General features: G+C 41.5%; 1 protein-coding gene across 1 annotated transcript in view; it reads left to right on the forward strand.

Moving 5' to 3' along the window:
* Positions 1-910: 910 nt before the first annotated feature.
* LOC128688805 (glutamate receptor-like) overlaps positions 911-18,911 on the forward strand; it is a 78,211-nt gene continuing 60,210 nt past the window's right edge. Inside the window, exons 1-2 of the mRNA XM_070085669.1 lie at positions 911-1,171; positions 13,957-14,323. Of these exons, the coding sequence (XP_069941770.1) occupies positions 911-1,171; positions 13,957-14,323 (628 nt within the window). The remainder of the gene's footprint in view (positions 1,172-13,956; positions 14,324-18,911) is intronic.

Consider the following 18,911-nt stretch of genomic DNA (forward strand, 5'->3'; position numbering starts at 1 on the left):
GGGGAAACCTATGATGAAAGAAAACAGGAGGAGAAAAAGCGATTGAAGGTATCATGAAGGTGATAGGCGAGGGAGACATGACCCAGGTGGCAAATTTTTGGAGAATCGGGTGGTTCACAGAGAGAAGGAAACCGCCTCTCAAAGTAATTTTCAAGGGAGAATCAACTCGAACCATGATCCAGCAGGAGAAAGCACGGCTGAGAGGCAAACAGGAGTTCAAGAGTGTGTACCTCGATCGAGAAAGGAGGAAAGGATGATACCGAAAGAGAGAGTGCAAAAACGAAAGGAAGAATGGGAGGAAAAGACAAAGAAGAGCAGAATAACTCAGGCACAGGTGGAAGGGCAAGCACACCCCCAGGAAACACCTGCAGAAGGACTCCAACCACGACACCCCCAAGGCGACTGAACAATCTAAACCAACAATCACACATCGATCCCTCTGTTCCCACCCCCCGCACCACGAACCCTACCTCTACAGCAACCCCCTATGGGAGCTCTTCTTCCACCTCCACTGCAACCCCCCACAGGCTCCCACAAGGGCTCCTGCTTTCCCAAACCCAGTTTTCCCCAGGACCACAGTTACAGTATCAGAACAGAAGTTGAGGGTTTGGTACACAAATGCAGATGGATTAACGAATAAATATGAGGAGTGGCAAGAAAGAATCAATGAGAAGTCCCCAGACATACCAGTTACAGGAACAAAACTCACTGAGACAATAACAGATGCAATCTTCCCACCAGGATATCAGATCATGAGGAAAGATAGAAGGGGCAGAGGGGGAGAAGAGGTTGCTCTGCTCGTAAAAAAAGATGGAAATTCGAGAAAATGGAAGGCATAGACGAGACAGGAGAAAGGGACTACATAGTAGTTACACTTCAGTCTGGGGAGCACAAGGTGGTCATTGAAGTGATGTATAACCCAGCACAGAACTGCAGGAGGCCAAGAGAGGAATATGAAGAGAGCAACAGAGCAATGGTGAACACACTTGCTGGGGTGGCAAGAAGAGCTCACTCGAGCAGAGCAAAGTTGCTGGTTATGGGTGATTTCAACCACAGGGAGATTGACTGGGAAAACCTGGAGCCACATGGGGGTCCCAAAACATGGAGAGCCAAGATGTTGGATGTGTTGCTGGAAAACACAATGCACCAACATGTTAAGGACACTACCAGAGTGAGAGGAGAGGACGAACCAGCAAGATTGGACCTTGTGTTCACCCTGGGCAGTTCAGACATTGAGGACATCACATATGAGATTTCCCTAGGAGCTAGTGACCACGTTGTTCTGTGCTTTGAATACATAGTAGAGTTGCAAGTGGAGAGAGTAACAGAAGTTGAATAGGAAAAGCCAGATTATAAAAGAGGGGACTACATAAGTTTGAGGAACTTCCTGCAGGATGTTCTGTGGGACAGAGAACTGGCAGGAAAGCCAGTAAATGAAATGATGGAATATGTAACAACAAAATGCAAGGAGGCAGTGGAACGGTTTATTCCCAAGGGCAACAGAAACAATGGGATGACCAGAACGAGCCCCTGGTTTACCCGATGGTGAAAGGAGGCAAAAACTAAGTGCAATAGAGAATGGAAAAAGTACAGAAGACAGAGAACGCATGAAAATAGGGAGATTAGTAGCAGAGCCAGGAACGAGTATGCACAGGTAAGGAGGGAGGCCCAGAAACAGTATGAAAATAACATGGCATCGAAAGTCAAGACTGACCCGAAACTGTTGTATAGCCACATTAGGAGGAAGACAATAGTCAAAGACCAGGTGATCAGACTGAGGACAGAAGGTGGAGAACTCACAAGAAATGATCAGGAGGTATGTAAGGAGCTAAACAGGAGTTTTAAGGAAGTTTTTACAGTAGAGACAGGAAGGGCTCTAGGACGACAGCACAGAAGGGAACATCAAGAGGGAATATACCAACAAGTGTTGGATGACATACGAACAACCGAGGAGGAGGTGCAGAAGCTGCTAAGTGACCTTGATACCTCAAAGGCGATGGGACCGGACAACATCTCCCCGTGGGTCCTTAGAGAAGGAGCAGAGATGCTGTGCATGCCCCTAACCGCAATCTTCAACATATCCTTTGAAACTGGGCAACTACCTGAGATATGGAAGACGGCAAATGTAGTCCCCATATTTAAGAAAGGAGACAGAAACGAGGCACTAAACTACAGACCTGTGTCTCTGACATGTATAGTATGCAAAGTCATGGAGAATATTATCAGGAGGAGAGTGGTGGAACACCTGGAGTGGAACAAGATTATAAATGAAAACCAGCATGGATTCATGGAAGGCAAATCCTGTGTCATAAACCTTCTGGAGTTTTATGACAAGGTAACAGAAGTGAGACACGAGAGATAAGGGTGGGTTGATTGCATTTTCCTGGACTGCAGGAAGGCCTTTGACACAGTTCCTCAAGAGATTAGTGCAGAAGCTGGAGGATCAGGCGCATATAACAGGGAGGGCACTGCAGTGAATCAGGGAATACCTGACAGGGAGGCCACAACGAGTCATGGTACGTGATGGGGGTCCCACAGGGGTCACTTCTAGGACCAGTGCTATTATTGATATATGCAAACGACATGATGCAAGGAATAGACTCTGAAGTGTCCCTATTCGCAGATGATGTGAAGCTGATGAGAAGAATTAAATCGGATGAGGATGAGGTAGGACTGCAAAGAGACCTGGACAGACTGGACACGTGGTCCAGAAACTGGCTTCTCGAATTCAACCCTGCCAAATGCAATGTCATGAAGATTGGGGAGGGGCAAAGAAGACCGCATATGGAGTATAGGCTACGTGGACAAAGACTACAGACCTCACTAAGGGAGAACGATCTTGGGGTGACCATAACACCGAGCACGTCACCGGAGGCACACATCAACCTAATAACTGCTGCAGCATACGGGCGCCTGGCAAACCTGAGAATAGCGTTCCGATACCTTAATAAGCAATCGTTCAAGACACTGTACACTATGTATGTTAGGCCCATGCTGGAGTATGCAGCACCAGTCTGGAACCCACACCTGGTCAAGCACGTCAAGAAGTTAGAGAAAGTACAAAGGTTTGCAACAAGGCTAGTTCCAGAGCTCAGGGGAATGTCGTACGAGGAAAGGATGAGGGAACTCGGACTGACGACACTGAAGGACAGAAGAGTCAGGGGAGACATGATAACGACATACAAGATACTGCGCGGAATAGACAAGGTGGACAGAGATAGGATGTTCCAGAGAGGGGACACAGAAACAAGGGATCACGATTGGAAGCTGAAGACTCAGACAAGTCACTGGGACGTGTGGGCAGGAAGGCATGTGGCACCGTGTGGGCAGGGAGGCATGTGGCACCGTGTGGGCAGGGAGGCATGTGGCACCGTGTGGGCAGGGAGGCATGTGGCACCGTATCCAGTGGTCATTTTATCACAAACGTTACAAAGTTTGGAGGGATTGTTTTTCATTATATACAGCACATTAAATATTTGAGAAAACAGTACAGCAGAGGTTTTGGCAAAATAGATGTTGCTATGTGAAATAAACTAGTCAGTTGTTGTTTAATAATGAAAATGAACAAATTCACAAGATGGAAAGATTTTGTAACAGGAGGATCCTCCAAGTATAGTTCATGAGGCTGTTGCTGTGTTTAAATACAACTGAAGTAGAGTTTTCTAAGGGTAATGGTTGAGATTATATATGATAAAAGAATTGTGTATTTAAAACGACTTGGAATCCACTGTTAATGGACATTGAGAGTTGTGGATTCTTAGTAAATGTTTACTTAATAAAAAGTTTTAATGAAACATAAAACTTCTTCTGAGAGAATCTTTAAATGAGTAATGGCCTATTTGATGTTCTGTACAGGATAGTGTAAAAGTTTTAACTCTTAAACTACCGAGGCTGTCAAAATTACTTATTCTATCTCACCAAAAGTGATTGAAAACTGATTATTACTAATGAAGGTATTAATGTTTGAACTGACCCTGTGCTTCCCTTGTTTAAATAATTTTATAAGATATTTTTAGACTTTTTCAAATGATTTTTAGGAGGAATATATTTTACATTTACATCTAAATTTTCACAAGCATTTACTGAATATTTTGTTAGGGTTGGAATTTGTTATGGTGGGTGTATTTATTATAATTAAAATTAATATAGCTGGGGTTGGGTTAGAGGGTGTATTTATGATTTATTTTTTTTAATTATAACTGCTTGTCAGGGTGCTTTACGATTATCTTTGTTGGTCTCTGTTGTTTATTCTCTTGAAAAAAATTAAGTATGTTATTGTTTTTGGTATAAAATTAAGTATTGAAATTTGTTTGTAATGAACTGGAGGATAGTGCAGGTAGGATTGCTTGTCTTAGGTTTTTTTGCCATTATGAAGATTAAATCATGATTTTTATTGATTTTTTTTTTGCTTAGATTATATAATAGTGGTAGACTAACTTATATTTTGAATGTATTAAGAATATATTTATTGTTCATTCGCACTTAACTATTGTAAATACTAAACACTTCTCAACATACGCAAATGGCATTTATTCTCTCCCACTACGTCTTGCACATAACATTTTTTATTCAACACAATACTTAAGGAACACATTAATTTTCTCTGACGTAGTCCAAACCAGGTTATTTGGGACTATTTCGGAAACTCTAAAATTTTGGTTTTAATCTATGTCATCAACATAAACTTCATTCCTCGTTAATCACAAATCTTAAACTTCATTCCTCGTTAATCACAAATCTTAAACTTCATTTCTATAAGGTATAGTTAACATTTGGTTACGAAAAGCTGGTATTACCTGAATGTTGAAAGTCTCTATTATGCAGAGAATTTCGGGCAGCTGTAAATTAAATATTTTTTAACTACTATAACTAACGACTACTAATCGAATTTTTTTGCCAGAACAATTTGCTGAAAGTTTTATTAAGACAGTTCAGAATAACATTAATGGAGGTTATCACGGATGTTGTTCAAATATAAATGCAGATAATAACCTAAATTTCAAAATTACTACACAAGACAAGCAATAAACAGGAGGCCCGATGAATGTCCAGCATCTCGAGAAAAAGTTTGACTTTCACGCAGTGAAAATAACTGAAATATATATATATATATATATATATATATATATATATATATATATATATATATATATATATATATATATATATATATATATATATATATATACACATATATAGGGACCCTCATCCTCAGAGAAAAGAATAAACTTGCTTCAGGGAAAACTCAAGGTTCTCTCTGATGCTGTTTGAGAATTTTCTCCTACCACCCCCTATATTTTATGTAGATTTTAATTAAAGACAAAATTCATTGACAACACATTCACAAAAATACGATATAAAGTAAAACAACATAGGTAACTCAGCGCTACATCTCGAATACTTCGTCCAGCTCCCCGGCGGTGGGCCGCGTACCCAGAATGCTGCAGGTATTTCCTCTCTGGATCGCAACACTGAGTCTCTGAAAGAGGAAGCTGGTCGCCCTGTGGTCCTTGGTTTCTATGATGAGCTTTTCGCCCAGCTCTATTAGGAACTTTAGAGCACACTTGCCCCATGCTCCAAGGGTCTCCGACCCTATTGGGATGAAGTTATAGCAAGGGGGAAGGTCTTCATATTTGCGGATCTTCTGGGTCTCTCTGTGGCTGGCAGCTCCACCCCGTTCCACTACGGAGTATGGCAAGTAGGTGTCTGCCACTGTGGCGGCACTTCTTTTCTAACACTGTGGTCTGGGGAGTATGTTGGGTTTGAGGGACCGGAAGACCTGGCAGAGAACTATGGGGGTTTGTTGTGAAGGTGGAGTTTGTGATGACCTGAATGGGGGCAGTGGGTACGGTGTGTGGGTTTTGGGTTAGTATGGGTGCAAGGAAGTTGTTATGGTTGAGGGCCTTCTGTAGGTGGTTCTGAGGGAGGTTGTATTTGCTCTTCGTCCCTGACCATCTCTTAAATGTAACTCAGATCAGATCACTGGCAGTGATAAGGAAATGTGTGAATTTTTCAACACATTCTCTCAGTTTTTACTCAGAAAGATTCTAGCAAACTTCCAGAAATAATAAATTATGTAGAAATGGACAATAATAAACTATGCACGATTGGGGTAACTAGTGTCAAGATCCTCAGACAAATAGAGAAATTAAAACCTACCAAATCCCCAGGCCCAGATGAACTTTATGCAAGGGTTTTAAAGGAATGGAAAGAGGAACTTAGCATAACTTTGTCTAATCTATTGAACATATCACTACAAACCGGCATAGTGCCGTACAAGTGGAAAATGGCAAATGTAATACCAATTTACAAAACAGGAGACAGGTCCTTCGCATCGAACTATAGACCAAAACGCCTTAACTCAATAGTGGGAAAATTTATGGAATCAATTGCTGAGGCAATTCGTAGCCATTTTGAAAGGCATAAATTGATTAATGAATCTCAACACGGTTTTACAAAGGGGCGTTCCTGCCTTACGAATTTATTAACTTTTTTCTCTAAGGTATTTGAGGAGGTAGATCATAGTAATGAATATGATATTGTGTATATTGACTTCAGTAAGGCTTTCGATAGAGTTCCACATCAGAAGCTATTGAGGAAACATGAGGCACTCGGAATAGGAGGAGAATTTTTTTCCTGGGAAGAGGCATAGTTGACAGATAGGCAGCAGAGAGTTTGCATAAATGGGGAGAAATCAGAGCGGGGGCATGTCAAAAGAGGTGTCACAGGGGTCACTTATGCGCCCCTTGTTGTTTACAATTTATATACACGACATTGATAAGGGAATAAATAGCGACATCAGCAAGTTTTCTGATAACACCAAAATAGGTTGCTTAATTCATTCTAATGAGGACATTAGAGCACTCCAGAAAGAATTGAATAGACTGATGCAGTGGTTGGAGAAGTGGCAGATGCGGTTTAATATACACAAACATAAGAACGTAAGAAAGGAGGAACACTGCAGGAGGCCTGTTGGCCCATACTAGGCAGGTCCTTTACAATTCATCCCACTAACAAAACATTTACCTTCAATGCTACCCAAGAAATAAGCTCTGATATGCAAGTCCCACTCAAATCCAACCCCTCCCACTCATGTACTTATCCAACCTAAATTTGAAACTACCCAAAGTCCTAGCCTCAATAACCCAACTAGGTAGACTGTTCCACTCATCAACTACCCTATTTAAAAAACAATACTTTCCTACATCCTTTCTAAATCTAAACTTATCTAATTTAAATCCATTACTGCGGGTTCTCTCTTGGAGAGATATCCTCAAGACTTTATTTATATTCCCTTTATTAATACCTATCTTCCACTTATACACTTCTATCATGTCTCCCCTCAGAAAAGTTCTAAACACTGGACAAGAAATTAACCACTTCATATATAATTAATGTAAGTCTTAATATTACTGATTACGAAAAGGATTTAGTTCTGGTTAGCAGTAATCTCAAACCAAGACAACAGTGCATAAGTGTTCGCAATAAAGCGAACAGAATCCTTGGCTTCATATCAAGAAGTATAAATAATAGATGTTCTCAGGTCGTTTTTCAACTCTATATATCCTTGGTTAGGCCTCATTTAGATTATGCTGCACAGTTTTGGTCACCATATTACAGAATGGACATAAATGAACTGGAAAACGCACAAAAGAGGATGACAAAGTTGATCCGGTGTATCAGAAATTTTCCTTGTGAGGAGAGACTCAGGGCCCTAAATTTACTCTCTAGAAAGACAGAATTAGGGAGGATGTGACTTAGTTGTATAAATGGAAAACAGGAATAAATAGAGGATGTAAATAGCATGTTGAGAAAATCTAGCCTAGATAGTACACTCAGAAATGGTTTCATGTTGGAAAAATTCAGATTCAAGAAGCATAGAGGAAATCACTGGTTTGGTAATTGAGTTGTGGACGAGTGGAACAAACTCCCGAATACCGTCTTAGAAGCTAAGACTTTGTGAAGTTTTAAAAATAGATTAGATAAATATTGGAGTGAGTGTGGGTGGATGTGAGTTGGACCTGACTAGGTTGTGCTAGTAGATCTTATGTCTTGCTCCTTCCGTAAATGGATGCTACCTGGACCTGATTATGTTGGGTCAGTGGCATAGGCCGGTAGACGACTTGGAACTGCCTCGCATGGGACAATAGGCTTGCAGCAGTGTTCTTTATTTTATATGATCTTGTGTGTGTGTGTGTGTGTGTGTGTGTGTGTGTGTGTGTGTGTGTGTGTGTGTGTGTGTGTGTGTGTGTGTGTGTGTGTGTGTTTATGTGTGTGTGTGTGTGCTTGTTTGTTTGTTTGTTTGTGTGTGTGCGTGTGTGTGTGTGTGTGTGTGCGTGTGTGTGTGTGTGTGTGTGTGTGTGTGTGTGTGTGTGTGTGTGTGTATGTGTATGCGTGGTTTAGAAAGACACGTAAGCAAACACTGTAACATATTTATTAGACATATTTATTATGACTTTCCTCAGGTCACGTGCGTCACATCTCACTCTCCGCCTATATATATAATGTCTTTCTTCCTCTGTATGTTAGAAGTGATCAAGGTCCCAGGACCGAAACGTTTTCTAATAAATATGTCATAGTGTTTGCTTACGTGTCTTTCTAAACCAACTTGTCGGTATTTATTATCAAGGTTTATACCATGTGTATGCGTGTATACTCACCTATTTGTACTCACCTGTTTGTGGTTGCATGGGGTCAATATATAGCTCCTGGCCCCGCCTCTTCACTAATCTCTATTAGGTCCTCTCTCTCCCTGCTCCATAAGCTTTATCATACCTCATCTTAAAATTATGTATGATTCCTGCCTTCCGCTACATCGCTCTCCAGATTCCACTTCCTGACAACTCTATGACTAAAGAAATATTTCCTAACATCCCTTTGACTTATCTGAGTCTTCTACTTCCAATTGTGGCCCCTTGTTTCTGTGTCCCATCTCTGGAACATCCTGTCTCTGTTCATCTTGTGTGGCAGAGGAAGGGAAGTAGGGAGACGGGAAGAGGGACAGAGAGCGGGAGGGGAAGACAGTGGTAAATCCGGAGAGAGATGAAGTGAAAGAGAGGGGAGGTAGGGGAGAGAGAAGGAGAGGAAGAGAGAGATAGGAAAAAGCAAAGAGGGAGAGAGAGAGGGAGAAATAGGGGGAGGGAAAGTGGGAAAGAAGGGGGAGAGAAAAAAAAAGGGAGGAGGAGGAGAAAGAGAGGGCGTGTGTGTGTGTGAGTGTGCACTCATCTAATGTTGTTGTAGAAGTCGAGTCATGGCTCCTGGCCCCGAGTCATATGTGTGTGTGTGTATGTGTGTGTATGTGGGCCTGCTTATGTGTGAGAGTCTGTGTGTGTGGGTCTGTATGAGTGTATAAGTCTGTGTGTGTGTGTTTGTACTCACCTAGCTGTGTTTGCAGGCGTCGATTCACAGCTCCTGGTCCCGCTCACAGCTCCTGTGTGTGTGTGTGTGTGTGTATGTTCACTCACCTAATTGTTCTCACCTAATACTGGTTGCATGAGTCGATTCCTAGCCCCGCCTCTTCACTAGTCGCCACTAGGTCACTCTTCCTGCTCCATGAGCTTTATCATACCTCTTCTTAAAGCTATGTATGGATCCTGCCTCTATTACATCACTTCCTAAACTATTCCACTTCCTGATAACTCTGTGACTGAAGAAATACTTCCTAACATCCCTGTGGGTCATCTTAGTCTTGAACTTCCAACTGTGACCCCTTGTTGCTGTGTCCCATCTCTGGAACATTCTGTCTGTGTCCACCTTGTCGATTCCTCCCAGTATTTAATATGTCGTTATCATATCCCCCTATCTCTGGTGTCCTCCAGTATCGTCTATGTATGTGAGTGTGTGTGTTTGTGTGTGTTTGTTTGTGTGTGTGTTTGTGTTTGTGTGTGTTCATATGTGTTTGTGTATGTGTACTCACCTAGTTACTCACCTAGTTGTGGTTGCGGGGATCGAGTCACAGCTCCTGGCCCTGTCTCTTCACCTGGCCGCTACCCAGTCACTCTTCCCGCTCCGTGAGCTTTTTCATACCTCTTCTTAAAGCTATGTATGGATCCTGCCTCCATTACATCACTACCTAGGCTATTCCACTTTCTGATAACTCTGTGACTGAAGAAATACTTCCTAACATCCCTGTGGTTCATCTGAGTCTTTAGCTTCCTACTGTGACCCCTTGTTGTTGTGTCCCATCTCTGGAACATCCTGTTGTGTGTGTGGATCTGTGTGTGGGAGAAGGGTATTGAAACAAAGTATGCAGTATTACATAGTGATTTCCATAAGACACGCCTCTCTTTGTCAACACCCAATCACACCACTTTAAAGCTCTTCCACACCACGACATTGGCCAATCGCACGTGAGCATGTGGTTTGTGGCTCCTATATAATGAGGTGCAGCTGACGGTGTCTTGCCGCTCCTCTCCTCGTCGTCGAGATATCAGCACTGTTTCCGTCCCAGTTTCTTCTTGTGCAAGGCTGCCTTTTAAGAATTAGGTGATTACTATTCTTTCTTTTTGTTTATTATAAGAAATTATCTGAAAATCATTAACTTTTGATGTGCATTGTTATTTTATAAATAGCCACGTATATATTATCTTGACAGGTCTTGACAAACTTCTCGTCTTTCTGAAAGTATTATAATAAAAAAACTTATAAGTTGAGTAGTGTTTTAACACAACTTGCTTTATAATCCACATTTATGGAACAAGAGCTACAACGGGAAAAAAAAACTTAGTAAAATTCTTTGAACTATTAACATCGTGTAAACCTATACTCATATTTCTAGGCAATTTGACCTAACATTCAGAAATTTTAATGAATATAAATATTTCGAGAAATATATAGAAAAAAAAAGTGACGTAAACAGTTACTCATTGTTTTCTTGTGTGCACTAAACCACTTGTATTATTTAATAAGAAAAATTAACACTCAGAAACGATCGTATTACCAGATGTGTTAATAAATTCTTGCACTACAACTGAGTAAGTAATTTCCTCTTCATTGTAGAGGCATTATATTGTACCCTGAACCTGTGTTGTTGTTCCTGGTTTCTTGTGTGTGTTTCTAATGCTTTACTAAGAATTATCAAGAGAATTCGGACTAATAAGAAATATATTTTAAGAAAATGCTCTCTTATGAGACAAGATGAATCATCGTCGAAGTCTTGCTGGCATATATCAGGCAGATCTGGACGGTAGATTCGAACTTTGAGGACCGTTGGTCAATTCCGTTGTCCAGTCTTCTGTGTAATCACGGAGAGATCTTTAATACAATTTTATGAGCTCATGGACGATGTGGAATAGAGAGGGTAAGAATAGATCTACTTTTTAAGGTCTTGGACCGAGTTGTTCTGACAGCATACGATACAGTAGGTATTAATATTCCTTACTATCAGGTCAAGGTTAGTCTGGATGGGAGAAGGTCTGACTGTCAGTTTACGGACGTCAGTTCAACCCTTCTGTTTAATCATATATATCTAAATGTATATATATATATATATATATATATATATATATATATATATAAATATATATCTATATATATATATATATATATATATATAAATATATATATATATGTATATATATATATATATATATATGAACATTAAAATGGTATAAAATACCGACAGGTTGTTAGGTAAGACACACATGCAACAGTTAGGTATCTTTATTTCGAAACGTTTCGCCTACACAGTAGGCTTCTTCAGTCGAGTACAGAAAAGTTGATAGAAGCAGAAGAGACTTGAAGACGATGTAATCAGTCCATCACCCTTAAAGTTTTGAGGTGGTCAGTCCCTCAGTCTGGAGAAGAGCATTGTTCCATATTGTTTCAGACTATGGAACAATGCTCTTCTCCAGACTGAGGGACTGACCACCTCAAAACTTTAAGCGCGATGGACTGATTACGTCGTCTTCAAGTCTCTTCTGCTTCTATCAACTTTTCTGTACTCGACTGAAGAAGCCTACTGTGTAGGCGAAACGTTTCGAAATAAAGATACCTAACTGTTGCATATGTGTCTTACCTAACATATATATATATATATATATATATATATATATATATATATATATATATATATATATATATATATATATATATATATATATATATATATATATATATATATATATATATATATATATATATATATATATATATTTATATATATATTTATATATATATATATATATATATATATATATATATATATATATATATATATATATATATATATATATATATATATATATACGTTTTTTTTTATTATTATTATCACACTGGCCGATTCCCACCAAGGCAGGGTGGCCCGAAAAAGAAAAACTTTCACCATCATTCACTCCATCACTGTCTTGCCAGAAGGGTGCTTTACACTACAGTTTTTAAACTGCAACATTAACACCCCTCCTTCAAAGAGCTTGCATTGTACTTCCCATCTCCAGGGATCAGGTCCGGCCTGCTGGTTTCCCTGAATCCCTTTATAAATACTTCCTTGATCACACTCCAACAGTACATTAAGTCCTAAAAAAACATTTTTCTAAATTTGTTCCTATCTAACACGCTCATGCACGCTTGATGGAAGTCTAAGCTCCTAGCTCACAAAGCCTAATTTATCCGCTCCCTCCAACCTTTCCTAGGCCGACCCCAACCCCGTCTTTCCTCCACTATAGATTTATACACTCTAGAAGTCATTCTCTTTCGTCCCAGCCTCTCTACATGTCCAAACTATATCAATAACCCTCCTCAGCCCTCTAGATAATAGTTTTGGTAATCCTGCACCTCCTCCTAATCTCAAAAACTACAGATTCTCTGCATTATATTCTTACCACACTTTGCCCTCAGACATGGCATCTCCACTGCCTCCAGCCGTCTCATTGTTGCAACATTCACCACCCATTCCGCACAACCATGAAAGTGCATTGTTATAACTATACTCTCGTACATTGCTCTCTTTGCTTTTATGGATAAAGTTCTTTGTCTCCACAGACTCCTCAGTATACCACTCACCTTTTTCATCTCATCAGTTCTATGATTCACCTCATCTTTCATAGACCCATCTGATGACACGTCCACTCACAAATATCTGAATACATTCACCTTCTCCATACTCTCTCACTCCAATCTGATATTCAATCTTCCGTTACATATTTTTTGTTGTTATCCTCATCACCTTACTCTTTCCTACATTCACTTTTAATTTTTAATTTCTTTTTCATGCCCTAACAAACTTATCCACCAACCTGTGCAACCTCTCTTCAGAATCTCTCAAAAGCAGTGTCATCAGCAAAGAACAACTGTGACAACTCCCACTATGTGTTAGATTCTTTAACTTTTAACCCTCCTCCTTTGCCAACACCCGATCATTCGCTTCTCTTACAACTCCATCTATAAATATATAGAACAACCATGGTGACATCACACACCCTTGTCTAAGGCTTACTTTTACTGGGGAATAATCTCCCTCTCTCCTACATACTCTAGCCTGAGCCTCACTATCCTCGTAAAGAACGTCTAGTTTTGAATAAATAATTTAGAAAGTCGACAAGGAGAATAACGAGAGACTTGTGAATGACTTGTGAACGTTTCGACAGCTAGTGACTTCTTCAGTTCACTGTAGAAATAAACGGTGGAAGATGTGGAGGAGACTGAGGTAATCAGTTCCTCAGTTCATAGACGAGATTGGCTGACAAAAATTTTCCGAAATTAAGATTCCAAAATGTTGCACATGTGCCTTTCTATACATACTCTGAAAACTTTTCCGGGAATTCGAAAGCATCTTCAACGTAGGTTTGTCATTATTCAACAATTTGGTTCCGATTAGATTTTTTTTAGATAATCAATCATTTTGCCGTATCCTACTTAAACATCATGTCCGTCTTCTATATTTGCTGATTCACTAATTGCTGTCCATTAACTAATTGTTCCTGGATAGCGTCGCTGACAATATTAATTACTTTTCCGCAGAGTAACAATATGCGGGTGCGACGCAAGTGTCAGCCTACAACTTTACGTGAACGTGTCACATTTGTGCATATGTGGGTGGGTGGCAAGTCCCTCCGTGCCATTGCTCTATCATCCAGCGTCAGCGTGTCCACGGTGTTCAGGTGGATACACCGCTGGCGGCAGGAAGGAAATGTCAACACGCGACGGAGCAAACACAAACATCTTAAAGAAAATACAACGTGCAGCGTATCGTCTAGTCCTTCAAGATATATACAGCTTCCTACAAATTTGATGCATTACGCACCTCTACAATATTGGTGTGAAGGAAACTACCTCTCACATTACTCTGACTGGACAATACGCCACAATATTCTACACCCTTTCTCAGGTTATATAAAGTTCCTTTCAGAAATACACAAGATCAAAGCTGAAACTAAACTGTCGTTTGTAACTCATTTCCATCATTATTATTAAGAAAGAGAAGCGGATTCATTTTCCGGAAATTCTGATGACTTAATTAGTAGAACAGCGATTAAACAATACGATAAACATTGCATTAATTTATATTTTAGGGAAATGAAAATATGTTTTACTGCTAAATTTTAATATTACTGAATTCTTTGTTAATTTATTATATTAGAGACTTATTAATATGCGAGGAAACACAAGCTTATTGAATTTTACAAGTGAACAGTTGCAGATAATACAATTACTTTTTATCAACAAGATCAAAAAAAGACCTTCCAAAAACCTCGTTACCAACCTGAGTGCAGAAATATTTCATTCAGCATTTTGGAGAAAAAATTATGCAGTGAGGTACATTTGTTAAGCTACGAATATCTGATAAACTGTCGAAATTTGTGAATTGTCTATATGAACAGTTTCACTGCTTCCTGATGCACAGTAAAGGAAGGAGATGAGTACATGTTTCGAGTAACAGACCAGCAATATATCAGCTCCATCGTTTCGTCTAATGATAATACATAAACAAATGATGCGAGATTGTTCCCAAAACTCAGGGTTTTCATGCAGTTAAAAATTCAATGAATTCAGGAGTTTCAACTTCACTGCTTCTTTCTGTATTGAATTCCGCCACTGACCCAGCAGTACGAGGTTAATAGCGGAACGCGGCAGCCTCCCAGAGTGCTAGGCTCGCAATGTGTGTGTGTGTGTGTGTGTGTGTGTGTGTACTCACCTAGTTGTACTTACCTAGTTGAGGTTGCATGGGTCGAGTCCAAGCTCCTGGCCCCTCCTCTTCACTGGTCGCTACTAGGTCACTCTCCCTGAACCATGAGCTTTATCGTACCTCTGCTTAAAGCTATGTATGGATCCTGCCTCCACTACATCGCTTCCTAAACTATTCCACTTCCTGACTACTCTGTGGCTGAAGAAATACTTCCTAACATCCCTGTGATTCATCTGTGTCTTCAGCTTCCAACTGTGTCCCCGTGTTGCTGTGTTCAGTCTCTGGAACATCCTGTCTTTGTCCATCTTGTCAATTCCTCTCAGTATTTTGTAAGTCGTTATCATGTCCCCCCTATCTCTCCTGTCCTCCAGTGTCGTCAGGTTGATTTCCCTTAACCTCTCCTCGTAGGATATACCTCTTAGCTCTGGGACTAGTCTTGCGGCAAACCTTTGCACTTTCTCTAGTTTTTTTACATGCTTGGTTAGGTGTGGGTTCCAAACTGGTGCCGCATACTCCAATATGGGCCTAACGTACACGGTGTACAGGGTCCTGAATGATTCCTTATTAAGATGTCGGAATGCTGTTCTGAGGTTTGCTAGGCGCCCATATGCTGCAGCAGTTATTTGGTTGATATGCGCTGCAGATGTGCCTGGTGTTACACTCACCCCACGATCTTTTTCCTTGAGTGAGGTTTGCAGTTTCTGGCCCCCTAGACTGTACTCCGTCTGCGATCTTCTTTGCCCTTCCCCAATCTTCATGACTTTGCACTTGGTGGGACTGAACTCCAGGAGCCAATTGCTGGACCAGGTCTGCAGCCTGTCCAGATCCCTTTGTAGTTCTGCCTGGTCTTCGATCGAATGAATTCTTCTCATCAACTTCACGTCATCTGCAAACAGGGACACCTCGGAGTTTATTCCTTCCGTCATGTCGTTCACAAATACCAGAAACAGCACTGGTCCTAGGACTGACCCCTGTAGGACCCCGCTGGTCACAGGTGCCCACTTTGACACCACGCCACGTACCATTACTCGCTGCTGTCTTCCTGACAAGTATTCCCTGATCCATTGTAGTGTCTTCCCTGTTATCCCTGCTTGGTCCTCCAGTTTTTGTACTAATCTCTTTTGTGGTACTGTGTCGAACGCCTTCTTGCAGTCCAAGAAGATGCAATCCGCCCACCCCTCTCTCTCTTGTCTTACTGCTGTCACTTTGTCATAGAACTCCAGTAGGTTTGTGACACAGGATTTCCCGCCCCTGAAACCATGTTGGCTGCTGTTGATGAGATCATTCCTTTCTAGATGTTCCACCACTCTTCTCCTGACAATCTTCTCCATGACTTTGCATACTATACATGTCAGTGACACTGGTCTGTAGTTTAGTGCTTCATGTCTGTCTCCTTTTTTAAAGATTGGGACTACATTTGCTGTCTTCCATGCCTCAGGCAATCTCCCTGTTTCGATAGATGTATTAAATATTGTTGTTAGGGGTACACATAGTGCCTCTGCTCCCTCTCTCAGGACCCATGGAGAGATGTTATCTGGCCCCATTGCCTTTGAGGTATCTAGCTCACTCAGAGGCCTCTTCACTTCTTCCTCGGTTGTGTGTACCGTGTCCAGCACCTGGTGATGTGCCCCACCTCTCTGTCTTTCTGGAGCCCCTTCTGTCTCCTCTGTGAACAATTGTTTGAATCTCTTGTTGAATTCCTCACATACTTCACGGTCATTTCTTGTTGTCTCTCCTCCTTCCTTCCTTCCTTAGCCTGATTACCTGGTCCTTGACTGTTGTTTTCCTCCTGATGTGGCTGTATAACAGCTTCGGGTCAGATTTGGCTTTCGCTGCTATGCCGTTTTCATATTGTCGTTGGGCCTCCCTTCTTATCTGTGCATATTCGTTACTGGCTCTACAGCTGCTCTCCTTATTCTCCTGGGTCCTTTGCCTTCTATATTTCTTCCATTCCCTAGCACACTTGGTTTTTTCCTCCTTGCACCTTTGTGTGAACCAAGGGCTCATCCTGGCTTTTTCATTATTCCTGTTTCCCTTGGGTACAAACCTCTCCTCAGCCTCCTTGCACATTGTTGCTCTGTATTCCATCATCTCATTAACTGGCTTCCCTGCCAGTTCTCCGTCCCACTGAACCTCGTTCAGGAAGTTCCTCATTCACGTGTAGTCCCCTTTCTTGTAGCTTGGTTTCATTTGTCCTGGCCTTCCTGCTTCTATCTCTACTTGTAGCTCTACTGTGTATTTGAAGCTCAACATCACATGATCGCTGGCCCCAAGGGGTCTTTCATATGTGATGTCCTCAATATCTGCACTACTCAAGGTGAATACTAAGTCTAGTCTTGCTGGTTCATCCTCTCCTCTCTCTCTTGTAGTGTCCCTTACGTGTTGGTACATGAAGTTTTCCAGTACCACCTCCATCATCTTAGCCCTCCATGTATCTTGGCCCCCATGTGGCTCCAAGTTCTCCCAGTCGATGTCCTTGTGGTTAAAGTCACCCATGATCAGGAGCTTTGCCCCGCATGCATGAGCTCTTCTGGCCACTGCAGCCAGTGTGTCAACCATCGCTCCATTGCTCTCGTCATACTCTTGCCCTGGCCTCCTGCTGTTCTGTGGTGGGTTATACATCACTGCAATTACCACCTTGGGACCTCCAGAGTGAAGCGTTCCCGCTATGTAATCACTTTCTTCTCCGCTGTCTCCTCTCTCCAGCTTGTCAAAATTCCATTGGTGTTTGATCAGCAGTGGAACTCCTCCACCCCCCCCCCCTGTTCCTTCTGTCTTTCCTCAGGATTTGGTATCCCGTTGGAAAGATGGCATCTGTTATCATACCTGTAAGCTTGGTTTCTGTGAGTGCTATGATGTCCGGCGATGTCTCTTTGACTCTTTCGTGCCACTCCTCCCACTTGTTTGTTATTCCATCAGCATTTGTGTACCATACCTTCAGTTTCCTTTCCAACACTGTGGTTTGGGGGGTCTGTGGGGGTGGGAGACCTGGTAGCATACTGTGGGATTCTATGGTTGGGGGTTGGGTGGAAGCTGTGGGTATGGATTGTAGTTTGTGTTGGGATGGTGTGATAGGTTGTGGGATTCTAAGGATAGTTGTGTGTGTGCTTGCCCTTGCTGCTCTGTTCTGCTCTGACTGACCTCTGCTGGTTCCATCCTTGTCTCCTTTCCTAGCTCCTTTCGCTTTTTTGTCCTCTCCATCAGCTGCTGTCGCTCCGTTTGTGTTCTGTCTCTGTCTAGGAACACCTTCCTGTACTCTTCCGAGTTTTTCAACCGTGGTTTCTCTTGGAGGATCCTGTTCCGTACTGTTTCTGTCCTGAGAATCAGCTTGATCGGTCCGTTTCTCCCCTTCAAGTACCCCCCTATTCTCTGAAAATTTACAATCTCTTGTGTTTGTGTGTGTGTGTGTGTGTGTGTGTGTGTGTGTGTGTGTGTGTGTGTGTGTGTGTGTGTGTGTGTGTGTGTGTGTGTGTGTGTGTGTGTGTGTGTGTGTGTGTGTGTGTGTGTATGTGTGTGTGTGTGTGTGTGTGTGTGTGTGTGTGTGTGTGTTCGTGTGTGTGTGCGTGTGTGTGTGTATGTGTGTGTATGTGCATGTAATTGTATATATGTGGGGGCTTTGTGTATGTGTGAGTACGAGGGTGGTTTCTGTTTATATGAGCCGCTAACAGTTAGTAGGCTGTGTGCCTTTGTGTGTACTTGTGTTTATGCATATGTGTGGGTATGTGTGTGCTTATGAGTCACTTTGTATGTACACATCTTGTGTGCTAAATTACTCCGTCAGTTCTAAAAA

The sequence above is a fragment of the Cherax quadricarinatus genome, chromosome 16 (genome assembly GCF_038502225.1).
Source record: "Cherax quadricarinatus isolate ZL_2023a chromosome 16, ASM3850222v1, whole genome shotgun sequence".
Lineage (NCBI taxonomy): Eukaryota > Metazoa > Arthropoda > Malacostraca > Decapoda > Parastacidae > Cherax > Cherax quadricarinatus.